The sequence below is a fragment of the Pelodiscus sinensis genome, chromosome 1, assembly GCF_052426305.1.
Source record: "Pelodiscus sinensis isolate ZL-2025 chromosome 1, ASM5242630v1, whole genome shotgun sequence".
NCBI classification, from domain to species: domain Eukaryota; kingdom Metazoa; phylum Chordata; order Testudines; family Trionychidae; genus Pelodiscus; species Pelodiscus sinensis.
Genome location: NC_143052.1, coordinates 20013160 through 20032384, shown reverse-complemented (window position 1 = coordinate 20032384; position 19225 = coordinate 20013160). Strand labels below are relative to the sequence as shown.

The window sequence follows — 19225 nt, the reverse complement described above, 5'->3', positions numbered from 1 at the left end:
TATAGGTCAGCACCAAAATGTGTTAGCAGAAGCTTGCAAAGAAACTACCAGGACTTGATAGAGCTGGTCAACCTTTTCCGTAATGCACAAAAAGGCCCACAATTTCAATATGAGCAATGATTTTGGATGTCCAGACTTGACAATCATAAACAGGTTCATCAGAAAGACAAGGTGAATGAGATATCTTTAGAGCCCTTTATGGATATAAAATTGGAATCTATGTTCACATCTGCAAAAATGACCTCAAATTTGCAGGGCTCTAGATACAAAATTTGTATCTGCAGATTTGCAAGTCTCTGAATATCTTTTATTGGACCAACTTCCATTGTTGATGGGGGAGAGAAGCCTTTGAGCTTGCACAGAGATCTTCGTCCGGTCTTGGAAAAAGATCAATAAAAGTTAGTCCAACAAAAGATATTTCCCCACCCACCTTGTTGGGACCAACTCAGTTACAACAATTACTTTAAAATAATTATTTTTCAGGTTTGGGAGTTTAAATTATGTCAAGCTGTGTAGCTAAAAATGGAGACATCAAAAATCATTAGTCACTTTTTCCATAGCAATTTATGCCAAAATCTTTAATTCCTTTCAATTAAGTAGAAAACAAAACCTCATCAACAATCAATTTTTGCAGCAAAGTCCTGGAATAGCTTGATTTAATCTATGCCCCATTCATGTCCTCTGTACTTCTTCCCAGAAACAGTGCAAGCTGTTCATTTTGCTTATGGGGAGGTTACAACATCTATAAGACACTCCATGATGTGTCTATGATAAGACCAGAAGTAACCAAATCTTCTCTCAGTCCTGTGGTACTGGAAAAGATTTTGTACTATTTATTTTTCTGGTTATGTGAGAAAGATAGCCTGGCACTGTGCATGTATATTATTATTGACACGGTTGGATGTTTAAAGGTACCCAGACCCTTTGAAAAATAAAAAGTATCTTAATTCAGACACCCCAAAATTGGGGCTCCCAAAATCAGAAGTCATTTAGAAAAAATAAGACACATACAGGCTTTTCTCTTTTGATCATCACCGTGCATCAAGCCTAGCCCAGTTTTCAAAGTGCCTAAGACAACATGAAATAAACTTATGCAATCATTTGAGGAGAGATCCTGTAACAAAATAAATACAGCAGAGAAAAAAAATACCTTGAAATGTTAATATAAAAAGTTCACTGAGTAATGTCAAACGTAGATACAACTAAACTAAGCTAAGACTTTAGAAAATAATGACAGCACGATGCAAATTCCTGATGAAATAAAACGGAGAAAAATCACCTGTTTTAAAGCTAAATTAGTAATTCTTCAGATTATCTACTTCAGGTTTCAGACTTCATCTTGAGCCTCACTAATGCTATAGTCCAGTGTTTCTGAAAGTGTTTCCTCAGTACACTTTCAGAAACACTGCTCTAGTCTATGGACTGTTAGATGTCCAAACAGCAGAGTGAAAACTAGACTGCAAGATCAACATTCAAAGCCTTATGCCAATTACGACTATCAAGAGCTTTTCATCTTGAAAGGTACTGAGAAATAGAAAAGAGCTACAGATGAAGAATTCAGTGTATCCTATTCTGAGTAAGTAGAATTGCTAACTAGATGGAGCAGTTCATATATGAAATGTACTACTGCAGTAGTCATCTCTTCGGAGTTCATACTAACAACAATCATTACAGCACTAATGAAAGCCATCTGGCCATGTGTAGCTTTACTTCTCAACCTCACTGTTTGTATCTACAATATTTAGTCATCCCTGCAGTTCTGGGTACTGGAGGGCAAAATGGTTTACACTATTAAGAGTATGTCTACATTGCAGCTGTGAGGTGTGATTTCCAGCACAGGTAGACAGAAAAATGGAACTCTTTTTTCTTGAGCTAATTTGCCAAAATTGCAGTACGGATGTTGTGGCACAGCTAGAAGCTCAAGCTAGCCACCTGAGTCCAATCCTGCTGAACCCTTGGGGTCTATGATTGGATGTCTAGCATAAACCACCACCTGTACTGTAATACAACACTGCTTTTTTAGTGTACTAGCTGTGTACACCTGGGAATGCCACTTCCCAGCTTTAGTGTAGACATATCATTAGACTTTCTGGAATGACTGCTTCAAGATTCTCACAATGCTGATTTCTGAAATAGGAAGTGGAGTACAATACAGCTTATTGTGTGGAGCATAGAGATGTTTATTTATGAAATACTGACATCCAAAGTTATGTTTTTTTCCTGAATGCATGTAAAACACCCCCACTTTCCTGCACATTTTATTCTTCCCACCCCCATTCTCCTAGGTCAAATTTTCTCTCTCAACTTTGTGCTGGTTGAAGGCTAAATTTCAGTAATATAGTGTGCATCTATCAATCAGACAAAATATAAATATTAAGATATTTTTACTTCAGTACTATGAGAGAAATTTTCAAAGACACAAAGAGCTATGAAGTGTTTAAAAGAGCTATACGTGAAACAGTATCCTGTCCCATGAGAATTTTCAATATTTCAATTTTTTTCTTGTTTTGAACTGGGACAAAAATTCTAAATTCTTTTAATTTTCACTGACAAATTCTGTTTGGGTCAATCAAAACATTTCACCAGGATAATTTTTCTGAAAAAATGAAACTTTTCATCTTGAAAATGATGAAACAAAACAATTTCAAAAAGTTTTTCTCCAATATTTTTTCATTGGGAAATTCTTTGAAAATGACCCTGTCCCACAATTTTAGGTTTGAGTAATCACATTTTTTGCTGAAAATATACTTCATCAAAAAATCCGCATCCAGTTCTAGTGCCCAGCTCCAACTAAAAGTCAAGTGCCTAAGGGTATGTCTACACTACCACTAGTGCGGACTCCGTGCCCCGCAGCTACACGCGGCAAGGACTAGGTGTTTGGATTAGACTTCCTATTCCGAACTACCATTACTCCTCATTCCAGAACGAGGAGTAACGGTAGTTCGGAATAGGAAGCCTAATCCGAACTACCTAGTCCGTGCCGCGTGTAGCTGCGGGCAGGGAGTCCGAACTAGCGGACATTTAAAAATGGCGGTGCCCAGCAATATGCAAATGAAGCCCGGGAAATTTCAAATCACGGGCTTCATTTGCAACTCCAGTTGCCTACATTACCACCCTAGTTCGAACTACGGTGGTAGTGTAGACATACCCTTAGGCACTTGAGGCCAGATTGTAAACGATAACATCTGGTGGGATTTTGAAGGGTGCCTAAGAGGGTTAAATATCTAAATCCCAATGATTGCAACAGGACCTAAGTTCCTAATTCTCTTAGGTGCTTTTGAAAGTCCTACTTAGTGACTATGTGCATCTTTAAACTCCCAAATAGCTGTGCAAATCTAACCCTTAGAAGTCTAAGTTTCACTAAAAATCAATGGGATATAGTGACCTAAGGGCCAGATTCACAAAGAAATTTATGTGCATAACATGCTATAGGGACCTAAGTCCAATTTCTAGGGGTTACTTGCACTCCCAAAACCACACACTCATATGTCACCTAACTCCAGAGGAGCAAAAGTTCCCTAAGATTCTGCTGCCGGACATGAGCAGTGATGACTCATGCAGATGCAGGAAGCCTCTCTCTTACCCAAGTCTCAGCAGGATACTTAAACTAGGCATTTCTCCATCTATCTTTCCTGCCCAATTCCACAGAAATCTGGGGGGTAGGCTCCTCTAACTCTGTTTGAGGGGTGGGCCTTACAACTCACCGCCCTCAACAGAATTTGTGATTGGCTAGCTTAGGCAGCTTGCTCCTCAGTGTGCTGGCATTTCTAAATACCATTCTTAGGTGCCTGGGGCTACGTCTACACTACCTGCATTTTTATGCAAGTAAATTTACAGTAAATCAAAAGAACAGAGGGGTTTTTGTGGTGTAGGTATTCCTCTTTCTACAAGGAATAACTCATTTTTGCACAAGAGTTCTTGCACAAAAAGGTGTGTGGAGAGAGAACAGTGTTTTTTTGCGTAAAAAGAGCCAATTGAAAAAAACACCGATGCTCTGGTGGCTATTCTGTGAATCAGGACTGCATTATGACTTTCGTGGGCCCTAGGCACTTTTGCCTTCGTGGGCCCCTTCCTCCATAAAAAAATATTAAAAATTATTTTTGATATAACTTTAAATACTTCAGCATTTTATTTTGTTTCTGTTTTAGGCAAAATTTAATAGATTTTCGTGGGCCCTGAAAGTTTCATTTTTTTCTGATGTGAGAAAAAAATTAAAACATTTTCTTCGACCTTAAAAGTTCATTTTTTTCTTCTGATTTTAAAAGAAATTAAAACATTTTTGTGGGCCCCTAAAAGTATCATGGGCCTTAGGCACTGTGCCTACTGTGCCTAATAGATAAGTTGGCCCTGATGTGAATAGCAAGCTTTCTTTCAAGAGAGAATCCATGCAGTCTGGATGCTCTCTTCTGCAAGAAGCCTGCAGTGTAAACGCAGCCTGAGGCTATGTCTACACTGCCGTTTTTTTGCGGCAGAATATATGCAAATCATGCTCTCATTTGCATATGTTCTGCCGATTTATTTTGCAGAAGAGGTTTTGCCGCTAAAAAGCCTTGTGTACATGGGGCCATTTGTTGGGAAAAAAACCTTTTTTGTAAGATCCTGTAAACCACGATTTACGAGGAAAAAGGGATCTTGCGAAAAAGGTTTTTTTTCCAACAAATGGCCCCATCTACACAGGGCTTTTTAGTGGCAATACCTCTTCAGCAAAAAGAATCGGAAGAAGATATGCAAATGAGTGCATGATTTGCATATTCGCTTCCTCAAAAAACTATGGCAGTGTAGCCATAGTGTAATGAATTCCATACTCAGCTTTGCAATTCCTAAGTCCCCTTTGTGAATTTAGCCCTAAGTGTCTATGCCACTTCTGAAACTGGGACGCCTGGTGCATTTGAAAAATTAAGTTTTTAACTTTGTCATCTACAGGAGCATCCCACATTAGGCATCAATGTTCTAACAGATAAAGCACAAGATGGGAGTATTAACTGATGTCTTCTAGAAACCAAGTCACACTAGAGATCAAGATCAATGACTCCTTATGCACTTTATTTACAAAGTGTAGGTAGGGTAAAAGAACTGTGTGATTATGAGGGACTTCAATTTGAAAGTCAATGCAGGAGGTTTCAGACTGTCAATATTAAAACATGCTTGGAATTTTTAAATCTTATAGATGACAATTCCCTAATTCAAAAGTTATTGCATGAATCAAAAGGGACTTCTCTTTTAGACCACATCTTAACAGAGAGAGGAACTGATCAGAGAAAAAAAATGAATGATAAGTTAGATAAAAGTGATCATCGCTCGATCACATTGATAATGTGCAACTACTAGATGGTTTCAAAAGGCTATTTTCAGAAAGCAAAAAACAACTGGGAGCCCAATCAGCTGGGAAGAAGAATTTAATCATAAAAATGTGAATGATAATTGGAACAATAAGAATATTTTACTAGATACCTGAAATGCCACAATCGAGGGGGAAAGCAATATTTGTTTTAAAAAAATCCTGATTTAGAGAAGTAAAGGCAGCCATAAAAATTAAAAGCTATACAAAAATGGAAGAAAATGGACATTCATGATAATAAATATAAACTAGAGACTCCAAATTGTAGACACTTATAATGGAAGCAAAAGGATACAATATTTCTGTTCTGTATTTTGGAAAATAAAGATGATATAGTCACATCATATGGTAAGACTCTTTCCATTCTCCTAGTCTCTCAGGAGGATGTTAAACAGCAGCTACTAAAGTTAGAATTTTTTAAATCAGAAGATCTGGATTACTTGCATTCAAGAATTTTAAAAGGTTTGGCTGAGTTGCTCATTGGACCATTAATGTTGATTTTCAGCGAGGATTGGGACACTAGGGAAGTTTCAGGTGACTGAAAGAAAGCTATTGTGCCAATATTTTAAAAGAGAAAAAAATAATAATTTTGGCAATTATAGGCCTGACATCAATCCTGAGCAAATAATGTAGCAGCTGATATGGGACTCAATTAATGAAGAATTAAAGTGATCAACAGGAGTTTATGGAAAACAGATTCTGTCAAGTAACTTGATATCTTTTTTTGATGAGATTACAAGTTTGGTTGATAAAGGTATAGTGTTGACACAATATACTTAGACTGCTGTAAGTCATCTGTCTTGGTACTGCATGATGTTTTGATTAAAAACAAGAAGGATATAAAATTAACATGGCACAAATTAAATGGATTAAAAGTTAGCTAAATGACAGGTCTCAAAATGTAAATGAAATGGTAAATCACATTAAATGGATATGTTTCTACTGGGATCTTGCAGGGTTCAGTTATTGTCACTAGGCTATATTTAAAATTTGTATTAATGACTAGGAAGAAAACATACAGTTATCACTGATATAGTTTGGAGATGATAAAAAGGGGAGTGAATAATTAACTGATTTTTACAGCTGCTGATACAGAGTGATCTGAATCACTAGGTAAGATGGGTTCAGACAAACAGTATTTTTTTAATATGGTTAAATATAATGATAAACATCTAGGAACAAAGAATGTAGGCCATAGATACAGGTTGGGGGACTCTATCTTGGAAAGCGGTGATCTGAGAAAAGATTTGGCATCACTGTGGACAATCAGCTGAATGTGAGTTTTCAGTGCAACACTGAAAGAGATAATGTGATCCTGAGAGGCATATACAGGGGAATCTCAAATAGGAGTAAATATGCTTATTTTAAATACTCTGTACTTGACAATGTTGTGATCACTTTTGGAATACTCTGTCCAATTTTGGTGTGCACAAGTCAAGAAAGATGTGAGAAATTGAAAATGATTCAGAGAAGAGCTGCTAGAATGATTATAGGATTAGAAAACATTTCATGGCTATGAAAAATGTGTCACAGACCATGAAATAAGCCCTTGCTGTGAAGTGTGAGGTCTACTTTCTCCTAGGAGACCCCCAGCAAAGAGCGCTCTTAGCTCTAGCTGGGCTATGAAAGGACAGGACACGTCCATACCCTGAACAGTTGGATGTGGCAAAGGGAATAGATCAGATCCATCTCCACCTCCTGGAACGTTCTGTAGCTGCAGAAACCTCTGAAGTTGCAGGCCTCCGTGTCCCACTCTGAAGCTAGCACATAAGTGAGAGTGGTTATCCCATGGCTCTCCTACAACAGGTTGGTGTATTCCCCACATTTCCCTTTTGGACAGGGATCCCCACGGTTATAACACTGTGAAATTTCAGGTTTAAACATCTGAGAACATGAAATTTACCAGTTTTCAAATCCTATGACCATGAAGTTGACTGTAACAGATTATGAAATTTGGTAGGGCCCTACTTATAGAGAAAGCCTTCAAACAGCTCAATCCATTCCTCCTACCAAGAAAAGGTTAAGGGGTGACTTGATTACAGTCCATAAGTACCTTTTTCAGTCTAGCACAGAAAGGCTATGTCTAGACCATCAAGATCGGATGGTTTTCCTAATAAATGTGTTGGAATTATTTTAGGGAAGTTTTATGGCTTGTGTTATACAGGAAGTCAGACAAGATGTTCACAGTTGTTCTTTCTGGCCTTAGAATCTATGAATTATTTATTTCAGTGGTATATAGGTTTTATAAAATGTGGACAAACAGTAATTGCTCACAAGTATTTCTGACAAACTACACAAGTGGAATCAAAGGTCACTGCAAAATGTGTAATTCTTGAACTGGTGTAAAATTAATTTCATTTTCTGATTATAAGGGAGAAACACTTTTTTCATTAATTCTGCATACTGTTTGATTGGTTATTTTCTGTCCGGCACAAATGCAAGGTACAGACTTTTGTTAAAGGAATTTTACATTACTCTTGATTACAGTGGTTGTTATCAATTAATAGATACAACTTCTATGAACCGTGGTAAATTCCTATACATTGTATTATCCTGTCCACTTTGCATATTAAAGGTACTGCTATGAAACAAAAAATTCCTAGCATGCACCTTTTTTATAACTAGAGTTTAGAGAAAGGTTTTAAATGTCAAAGGCAAACAATATTGCTGCTGAAAATAGATAAACTCCTCAGCTGTAAGAGATGGTTGGTATTCATCTTTATGAATTCCAATCAACAGATTTTTCTCAATTGTATTCTAGGTTTGTTGTTTTTTAAAGGTTTATTATATAAACAAATCCTGAACACAATACAACAACTATGTTTATAAAGCTCTAATAGAAGTTAATCTAGCAGAACAGTCCATACTTTCTCTTAAGGGCAGAGAGTGCAGTGCACAATTGTTACTAAATTAAAAATAGAAATAATGGATATCATCTCAGACAGACCACATCTTTTTGGACATTTTTACTATGATCTTGAATGGTTCATTACTTTAAAGGGTTCCAAAGAACTCCTGCCACATTTGGATACTTAATTACAGGACTCATTTCAACTGGGCTGGGTTTCCATTCATTTTAAAGCTTAATGTTTGTACTTGAATAAACTCCTGAACCATTTAAACACAATGGGTCACTAGCTGATGCTGATGCTCCATTTTCCCTCAGTCGTCATTGGGGACATGGACAATAGGAATTGCCATAGTGGGTTAGATCAGGCTGGGTGCATCTATACCTGTATCACTTCCCTGACAGTAGCTAGTGCCAACTGCTTCACAGAATGGTACAAGAGATCGTGCAGTAAGCAGTTATAGGATCATGGATCATGTCCTGCTACTTCCCAAAGTCTGAAGGTTATTTAAGTCTTAAAGCATGAAGGTTTATATCCATTGCAAAAAAGCACTGTTTTTATATTTTGTCTAATTTGGCTGACCTTTGAATCCTGTTATGCGCTTGACTTTTATGATACCATCATTTTTGCCTGAGGAAGAACTTCACAATGTACAGTAATCACTTTCCCCACATCCTTCACTACTGGTTTATATTGGGGATGAATATCATTTATGTGTTAATGTTAATTAAGTCTAGTAAATACTAGTGGGGGCCCAAGACAGCAAAAATATTAACAGTAAAGTCAAGCTGTAGAATTTTATATAGAAGGCATCTCCATCAAATAAGCCTAAAAATAAATATTCCTTTCCCCTATTTAAGATTGTCATATGAAAACTATGTCTTCATGAACACATCCCTTTCTTAGAATTATAGTTCCTTTACAGGTTTTTGATATTACATCCATTTCCCCCTCCAGATTTCCCCAATTTAATTTCCATTCCAAAAATATTCTTCTTATCATGTCACTAATATATTCATTCACAGATGGAACTTTTTTTTCCTTTCAATATCTGTGGATAATTTTGCAGCTCTCAATAGATTAAAGAACTCTAGGTCTGTTGTTCCGGTGGCATTTCCATTAGATTACATATACTGCATATGGTAACATTATCTGCACACCACATATATCATTTTGCTTCCTTTTCTGTTCAAAAGCTATGTGATTATATTAAGATGTTATATTTATAGAGCATCCATGCTGATTCTATTATTTTAATTTCCTTGCTTTTCTGTCTGGATGTTTTTAACTAACCTTTCTTTTTTGAAAATCCTCTTTGTAGTTGATTGCTATGCTATTTCACAGCACAATGCCTCCCTCCTGCCATCCCCCCACCACACGGGCCCCTAGCATATTAAACAATTACATTAGTTGTCCAGCTCTGATTCTATTCAATATTCTCTCAAAAATCTACTCTGAGCTTTAAATGCACAAAATGGTCGTTGCCAACATTCATTTCTGAGCTTTTACAGTTGCAATTTTCCCGTATTCTGTTACTAAATATAGAACTGCTTCCAACTACCTGAGCTGGAAACCCATAGGAAAGCTAATTAAACAATTGGTAAACAATACTCCTCCCCATTGTATAAATGGTAGGATAAAAACACTGGCTCAGATCTGTGCTAATGCACCAGGTTTATGTTCCCCTGCGAGTCTCTGAAATCTATCAAGTGGCATTTGTTTAATTGTTCTTCGTTGTTTACTTCACAGATAAATTACCCTGTAGGTAAATACATATTTGACTGCTAAATCAACAAATCAGAAAAAAAAGAGCAATTGTTTCTTTTTTATAAAAAGGTAATCTGGGCTGTATTCTCAATATGTGAAAATCCATGCAGCTACATAGCTAGCAATAGAACTTTGTCCATTTACAACAGCTGTGAGTCTTACCCTGTAGGTTCACTGGAACTCATCCGTACAGGGATTGTTTTCAATGGATTCAGAGACCTTTGGGTGATATAAATAGTGGCAGTGCAAATAAGTTTCATTTATTACTGTATGCTATATTTCGCATAGTATATGTGGATTTAAATTAATTATTAATGGAATATAATCTTAGTGTGCTATGCCCTGTTGAAGTTGTTAAGTAAAGGTGTGTTAACTCTATTTTAAGTACATTGAATATATATTATTTATAATTGGTATTTTGGGTTAGATCCATGTGATGGGTTGTTATTGTTGTTATTATTAACAATAGCAATAATAATAATAATAGGTTTATTCCTAGAAGTTCCCAAGGCATACCTTTAAATTTGAACAAGGGCAAGACAGGTGAAGGCACCACCAGTTTTAAACTCCTTTAGGAGTAACGGGACTGCAGGAGAGTTATGGAGAATGGATTCCCACGTATCCAACATCACTCCTGGGATATTCAGGATCTCATTTAACATCAACAACATCAAGCTCCCAGGCACACAGGTGAATATTGCCTGCTCCCGAATAGCTCAGAGAGGAAAGAAGAGGTTATACTTGCAATTTTCATGACTGCCAACTGGTTTTATGTCTTGATTATTTCGTGAGTTTTTGCCCTTAGTAATAAAGATTACCACTTCTCATTTTTCTCAGTGGGCATAAAGCCTGAATCCTTTCTAAAATATATGGCCAGGGAGGAGATTAAGACATTTAGCTAGAGTGCTTGCTAAATGAGGGAGGGAAGTGGAGGAAAGAAGCAAGTAAGATGAAAACCACATATTATGGGTAACAGAAAAGGGACTGGGGCTAACACAGGAATGGCAGGTATGTATGTTTGTGGTTAAGGAAGGACAACAGAGAACAGAATGTGGGGAGGAAGAAAACAAACTAGGTGGGAAGGAGAGATATGGATGCAGATAGATTATAAGGGAAGGAAATTAGAATGTGAGATGATGGATACTGTGAGAGGGAGGAAGAAAGATTCAAACAGGTAGGAAACCAAGAAAAGAGAGGGGGTATGTCTGCACTACAGCGCTAATTCGAACTATCTTAGTTCGAATTAGTTAATTCGAACTAAGCTAATTCAAATTTACGCATCTAGAACTAAAAACTAGTTCGAATTAGCGTTTTGCTAATTCGAACTAGCATGTCCACATTAAGTGGACCCTGAACCGGGCTTAAGGATGGCCGGAAGCAGTGCCGGCAGGGCATCAGAGGAGGACTTAGAGCGTGGAGATGCTGTCTCAGGCTAGCCGAGAGCTGCGCTTAAAGGGTCCCGACCCCCATCCCGGACAGACAGTTCTCAGGGGTGCCCCGCTTGCAAAGCAGTCCTGGCTTGGATTGCCCGGACTACCCACACTGAGCACATCACACCACTCAGCCATCAGCCCGGCTGCACTTGCTGCAGGCTGCCATCTGGGGAAAGGGAGCAATTGGGGGGCTGCAGGAGAGCTTCCACCCCCAGAAGCCCGCAGAGCCAGCCCAGTCCTCCCCATCGGGGGCTGGTACCCCATTCCTCCCTCACCTCCTTCCACTTACCCTTCCCTAGCCCCTTTTCTTGATGTACAAAATAAAGGACAATTGTGTTCAAAAATGGAATCTGTCTTTATTGAACAAAACTGGGGGAGACTGGGAAAAGGAGGTGGGAGAGGGGAAGAGAGAGGCTGGGAGAGGGGAGGGCAACTACAATGATCAGGGGTTGGGAACAGGTCCCATATGAAGAGAGGCTAAAGAGACTGGGACTTTTCAGCTTAGAAAAGAGGAGACGGAGGGGGGACAGGATAGAGGTCTCTAAAAGCAGGAGTTGGGTGGAGAGGGTGCATACAGAAAAGTTCTTCATTAGTTCCCATAAAGAAGGACTAGAGGACACCAAAGGAAAGGAATGGGTAGCAGGCTTCTAACTAATAACAGAAAGTTGTTCTTCACAAAGCAAAGAGTCAACCTGTGGAACTCCTTGCTGCAGGAGGCTGTGAAGGCTAGAACTAGAACAGAGTTTAAAGGGAAGTCATGGAGGTTGGGTCCATGGAGTGGTATTAGCTAGGGGGTAGGAGTGGTGTCCCTGCCCAAGGTTTGTGGAAGGCTGGAGAGGGATGGCACGAGACAAATGGCTTGGTCACTGTCTTCGGACCATCCCCTCCAGGGTCCCTAGGGTTGGCCACTGTCGGCAGACAGGCTACTGGGCTAGATGGACCTTTGGTCTGACCCAGGACGGCCATTGTAAGCTCAGGGCCGGGGGTCTCACTGGACCCCCTTGATTTTCATGCACACCTGCTCCTGGGTGGCCAGGCTGGCAGCTATCCTGCCCCAGACGGCCACTTTCCTGTGCCTAGTGCGGAGATCATGGACGAAGTCCATGATGTCTGCACTAGCCCAGGCGGGTGCCCGCCTCTTGCGGTCCCGGGCAAGCTCCCGGGAGCCGCCAGCCTGGTCCCGGGAAGAGGGGGAGGGCTGGGGGGCATCGGGTGGCTGGCTCGAGCCATGCTGCTAGCTGGGTGCTGGCAGGCTTGCACCTGGCACGGGCACCGTAGCCAGCCCGTGCCCCTTTAAGAGGTCCGGGGCCGGGAGGGGGGCAAGAGTTTCCCTGGTGTTGGCCAGAGTGGCCACCAGGGAAACCTGGGGAGGGCTAGCCTCCCACTAGTTTGAATTAAGGGGCTACACAGCCCTTAATTCGAACTAGCTAGTTCGAACTAGGCTTAATCCTCGTAAAATGAGGATTACCTAGTTCGAACTAAGCGCTCCACTAGTTCGAATTAAGTTCGAACTAGCGGAGCGCTAGTGTAGCGCCTATCAAAGTTAGTTCGAACTAACGTCCGTTAGTGGAACTAACTCTGTAGTGTAGACATACCCAGGGAGACTTTGAACATAAGAACGACCATACTGAGTCAGACCAAAGGTCCATCTAGCCCAGTATCCTGTCTGCCAACAGTGGACAATGGCAGATGCCTCAGAAGGAGTGAACACAACAGGTAATTGTTGCATGATCTCTCTCCTATCATCCATTTCCAAACAAACAGAAGCTAAGGACACCATTCCTACCCATCCTGGCTAATAGCCATGAATGTATCTAGTTCTTTTTTTGAACTCTGTTAAAGTGCTAGTCTTCACAACAAGGAGTTCCACAGGTTGACTGTGAGCTGTGTGAAGAAAAACCTTTTGTTTGAAAAACCTTTCATTTCATTTGGTGACCTCTAGTTCTTATATTATGGGGAAAAGTAAATAATTTTCCTTATTCATTTTTTCCATACCAGTCATGACCTTATAGACCTCTATCATATCCCCCCTTAGTCTCTTCTTTTCTAAGCTGAAAAGTTCTTCATATGGGAATCATTCCCAAACCCCTAATCATTTTTGTTACCCTTCTCTAAACCTTTTAAAATGTCAATGTCTCTTTTTTGAGATGAGGTGACCACATCTGTACGTAGCATTCAAGATGTGGGTATACGATGATTTTATATAGAAGCAATAAGATATTCTCTGTCTTATTTTCTATCCCTTTTTTAATAATTCTGAATATTCTGTTTGCATTTTTGACTGCCGCTTCACATTGCGTGGATATTTTCAGAGAACTATCCACAACGACTCCAGGATCACTCTCTTGAGTAGTTGTAGCTAAATTAGTCCCCATCATACTGTTGGGATTATTTTTTCCAATGTACATTAGTTTACATTTATCAACATTAAATTTCATTTGCCATTTTGTTGCCCAATAACTGAAGGTAAGAGTATGTGGGGATAAGTCTTAGTGGTAATAGAAAGGGAAACAAGGGTAAGAGGAATACTGGGAGGCTGACAGGAAAAACCCAGGAAGGAAGGCTGGACAGTGATAAGGAAGGGGAAAAGGACATAGCATTTCATTTTCCCAGATGAGGTATAAGGAAAAGGCATGTGGAACCAGAAGGAAGTCGCAGAAAGGGCTGACATTTTTGTGAATGTATTTATTTAACAGCTAAATGTAGGGCTTTCAAAAGTGATGATGGAATACAGGCCATTAAAAATCCTGGGACATTTGATTCACTTCATCACTTTTGAAAAATCTCTTCCTAAGTGTAAAACCCAAGTAACCTCACTTTGTGGAGATGCAGTATTTCTGCCCTAAATAGTGAAAAATTCAGAAGACAGAAACAAAAAACATGAGGATTTGTTGTTTGGTTTGGATTTTGGTTTTATTTGTTTGCATTTTTTTTGTTTTTTAGTAGGGAGAGGGGATCTGACGTAACCCTATGAGTGTGAAAAACCCTATGGCTGTGTCCAGACTCCATGCCTCCGTCGACGGAGGCATGTAGATCAGCCAGCTCGGAAGAGGGAAATGAAGCCGCGATTAAAATAATCGCGGCTTCATTTAAATTTAAATGGCTGCCCCGATCTGCCGATCAGCTGTTTGTCGGCAGATCGGGAGAGTCTGGACGCGATGCCCCGACAAAGAAGCCTTTCTTCATCGACACAGGTAAGCCTCGTGAAACCAGGTTTACCTGTGTCGATGAAGAAAGGCTTCTTTGTCGGGGCATCGCGTCCAGACTCTCCCGATCTGCCGACAAACAGCTGATCAGCAGATCGGGGCAGCCATTTAAATTTAAATGAAGCCGCGATTATTTTAATCGCGGCTTCATTTCCCTCTTCCGAGCTGGCTAATCTACATGCCTCCGTCGACGGAGGCATGGAGTCTGGACACAGCCTATGAGTGTGATGGCTAGGAAGAGATCCAAATGATAACAACAACAAATAATGAATGCTCTTTTCTTTTCACTCTTCCTTCTATGCTTCTACGTCAGCTATGGCAGTGTTGTGACACAGATCTAAGACAGATAGCCATTTCTAGTTCATTTACTTGGATACCAAACACCGTTAACTAACAGTTTCTTTTCTCAGATACTAATTAGATTGAATTACACACTTGAATTACCTGCATGTAATTTGCTGGTGGTCTGAGTAAGGTCTTGCTTACACAATGAGAAAAGTATGCCATTTTTTTGCCTCTCTTATAAGTTGACATACTGTTTCTTGCCCCTTTCCCCCTTTTTAAAAATCCATTGCAAGAAAGAACAATAAATACATAAAATGATAAAATGTCATCTTTTGGAAAGTATCATAGTTACAAAAGTTAAGCTGATCCTGTTCCAATAAACGTCTTTCATGGAACCATTCTACTGCATATTCACAAGAAAGAAACCACCAATATTGTTGTATTTTTACAATAAAATGCCCCATTTAAACTTCAGCTCTTTTACCAGTTAATTGGCTTTCTGATCTTTTCCTCTTTAAATCCTGCCCCACTTTGCACACACATATCCCATGAACTTCAGGATTTGATTTGGACACATCAAAATGAGCCACATACAGTTAAGAGTCAGAATAGAATTAATGGGACCTGAGGATATAGGTACAACGTTGCCTAAAAGATTTAGGGAGAAGTTAAAAGATTCTGCTGGGGAAAAGGGACTAACAATTAATAAAGCCCTTCATTCAATAGTGCTCACTGATCAAAGGTAGAGGAAGAGGGAAATAAACTATGCTAATGTTGCTATACCAACCAACATAAAAAGGAACTTTTTCCCCCGGGTGAGCTCTAAAGTAGGAGTATAATAATCTGCCATGATATAATACTACTAATTTAAAAGGATTCATTAATCATCATTATTATTAGCTTGCCTTTTCCTCAAAAGCTAGGAGAGCTCCTATAGTAGCCACATTTAAAATAAAAGAAATTCATCTGAAGTATCTTTTGATTACCCTCCAAATTTCAGAAATATTTAATTAAAAAATACAAGCTCTCAAATGAAACAATAGAAGTGTACAGCACAACTTGTTAACTAAAAATTGTGCTTTGACATTCACAATCTAGAGAAACAGTCACTAATGTATATAGAGTAAATATAAATGTCACTTCCTACCTCAACTATGTGTGGCATCGGGTTAAATCCACAGAGATTGCACACAGTATTCTTGCATTCTGTACATGTATTAAAGTTGGGCGGATCCTTCGAACCAATGTTTAGTCCAATTTTACAAAGCGGACACGTTGATTTAGGCAGGGTAGTTTTTTCCAGATCAGGTGGCCCAGCAATTTTTTTAGATTCAGTAATTTGAGGCTTGCCGTCTTTAGCTGCAATAGCTTTCTTTTCTAATTCAGATCCTTTACTGGTTACAATGTGCTCTGCCTTGGGTGTGTCTGATTTTTCTACCACAGGAAGCTTGGCTTCTTTTTTCACAGGTGCTGCTTTTGGAGGTGGTTGAGCCTGACCGGCTTCTTTGTGTGGTACCTGAGATGGTGGAGGGGGCTGCTTAGTAGCAGGCCCCAGTAGAGGGCCTGAGGATGGAGCTGCTGGTTGGCTGGATGTGGAGATTAAATTTGAAGCCTGGCTAAAGATTGAAGCACCAAATCCAAAAAGTTTCCCAGTAACTGTTTCTTGTGGAGTTGTAGGCTGCGGTTTAGGGGTATCTGTGATACTTCCCAGATTTAAACTGAAACGCCTTGGTTGTTCTTGAGCTCTTGGCGGATGTTGAGGCTGTGGTGTCAGTTGCACTGGGGTAGTCTTGGGGCCTACAGCTCCTTGTTGTCCTTTTGGAATCTGCTTGGCATCAGGTTTTGGAGTTATTTTTGTTTGTGTTTTTTTAGGGTCTTCCTTCATTGGTGCTGGCTCTACAAGTTTGGGACCTTTAGTGTCTGATCCAGGCTGAGAAACAAATTTAGGCTCTGACTTTTTCTGTGACACTTGTGGTAAGGTTTTGGACTCTGGCAGGATAGCTTTCTCCCCAGCCAGATGGGTGTCCTGCAATAGCTTGGCAGATTCTGATCTCTGGGGTTCCATTGTTTTCTGTTGAGTTGATGGAACTTTGGGACCTTGTGAATCCTGTTTCAGTCCAGATGCTGAAGAGGTAGGTGCACTGTCAGTGGTAGGCTTCTTTTGCTTATCTTCAACCAATGTTGGCTTGACCTGGTCAAATTTTGGAGTGGGTTCAATTTTCTGGGAGATCTGCGGGATAACGGGTTCAATGGGCGGTTGCTTTGTTTTCACAGGGGGAGAGTCAGGCATGGATGGTTGCTTTGTCAGATGTGGGGTTTTTTTAGGTTCTGAGGACTGGGAAGGATCAGGTCTTTGAGCAGTATCTTTCTTTTGAGTAGGCTGCTGGGGATGGGAGGGCGGTTTGGTTGCTGAAGATGGAAAAGTTGTTTTCTGTTTGGGTGGAGAAGGCTGTGGCACAGGACCATGGACTGGAGCTAAATCACCACCTAATGCTCTTTGCATCTGGCAGTTTAAACAGAGCCATTCTTTAACCTGCAGAAAAGAAGATTTTTTAAAAAAAATTATTAACATTAGGGTAAAGCAATGCTAATATTAGTAAATATACTTTTGGCTAGAATTAAAAGTTCAGATAAAAGGTCATCAAAAAGGGGAATATAATGCTCCTAAGGATTACTTTAAAATTAAAAAATGCAACAGAATTTTTCATTTCACTTCTGATTCCTGCACTCCAGCCTACCAGAACAACTCTGCATTTCAGACACCATGGAAATTCATGGGGGCAGCACTGATTTGCCAGCTTTAATTCACCGGCAATAATGATTTTTTTAAAGAAATAAAATATTAATAATTAACAACATAATAATATTCAAAAATAGTTTAGCAAATTAATGCTTTCAATAGAAGGCCATAATTATAATGATTAGAACAGAAGCAAATGCATTATTATTCTTAACTCTGCAACTATCAGGTCTCTGGCTTAGTTTGTAATTTTGGTTATGCTTTATATAAATGGGGAAAAAAGTCACAGTGGTGCACAATATACATATATTCATTTAACAATAGAGGTGTAGAATCATTTCATATGATCAGCTTCTGAGTGCAAGTCTCCTAAGAAATGAATGTGCAGCTCTGCTTACAAAATAAGGGCACTACATGACACATAATAAGGTGTTCCTGTAATCACATTGTTATTAGGCTTAGAAGAGCCAAGAGTAATTATCATAAGCCCCATTGTACTATTCATTATTCAGCACAAAGGGGAGGAATAAAGGAAATAGTTCATCTATTTTCTGTACCTCTACGCCTCTTTTACTGTAGTATCCAAGAACCTCATAATTTGCAATGTTTTTATCCTCACAACAGTCTTGTGAGGGAAAGAAATGCTATTTTACTACTCGAAAACAGACAAGATAACTAGCCCAAAGCCTAACCACTGGACCATTGTTGCTCTCAGCTAAATGCCTCCATAACTATTTTAAGAGAAGAGAGCAGAACAACTACAGCATTATTTCCCCCGAAGATCATTTACACAATTGTGGTTGGGGCACCAGAAGATTTCAGAAAACATGTCAGGTCAGAGGAAGATGAAGCTAGATGAATCTGTGCCACATGCCAATCCTCATTTTTTCCATGCTACCAATGGAAAAGTGGGGGGAGGAAAATAAAATAAAATGTTGGGGGAAAAGGGGAGAAAAATGGAGAGAGAGCCACTCAGTTTGGCATGATCTCCTTCAAGGCAATGACTGCAAGCAAGGGAGATGCTGCTGCTCACTACAGTATTGTCTCCCGTTTCTCCATACTCTCTCACCCCTGGAAGTTGCACCAATGGAAATGAAAACTAAATTGACCCAGACTGCTTTTTAATTATTCCATTTCCCTCTGTACTTACCCACAATACATTTTCAATCATGATCAGAAAAAAGCTTTTAACATTTATACACAATATCTTAGAACATCACTTAGGCTGTGTCTAGACTACATGCCTCTGTCGGCAGAGGCATGTAGATTAGGGTTGTAGGCAAAGGTAAATGAAGCTGCAATTTAAATGATCGTGGCTTCATTTACATTTACATGGCTGCCGCGCTGAGCCAACAAACAGCTGATCAGCTGTTTGTCGGCTCGCCGCTAGTCTGGACGTTCCCCCTGTCGACATCAAAGCCCTTTGTCGGCAGCCCCGTTATTCCTCGTGGAATGAGGTTTACCGGGGCTGCTGACAAAGGGCTTTGATGTCGACAGGGGGAACGTCCAAACTAGTGGCGAGCCGACAAACAGCTGATCAGCTGTTTGTCGGCTCAGCGCGGCAGCCATGTAAATGTAAATGAAGCCGCGATCATTTAAATTGCGGC

General features: G+C 39.7%; 1 protein-coding gene across 1 annotated transcript in view; it reads right to left on the bottom strand.

Moving 5' to 3' along the window:
* Window positions 1–19225, bottom strand: part of PCLO (piccolo presynaptic cytomatrix protein) — a 501171-nt gene that overhangs the window by 458771 nt on the left and 23175 nt on the right. The window contains exon 3 of the mRNA XM_089778439.1: window positions 16026–17411. Coding sequence (XP_089634565.1) covers window positions 16026–17411 — 1386 coding nt within the window. The remainder of the gene's footprint in view (window positions 1–16025; window positions 17412–19225) is intronic.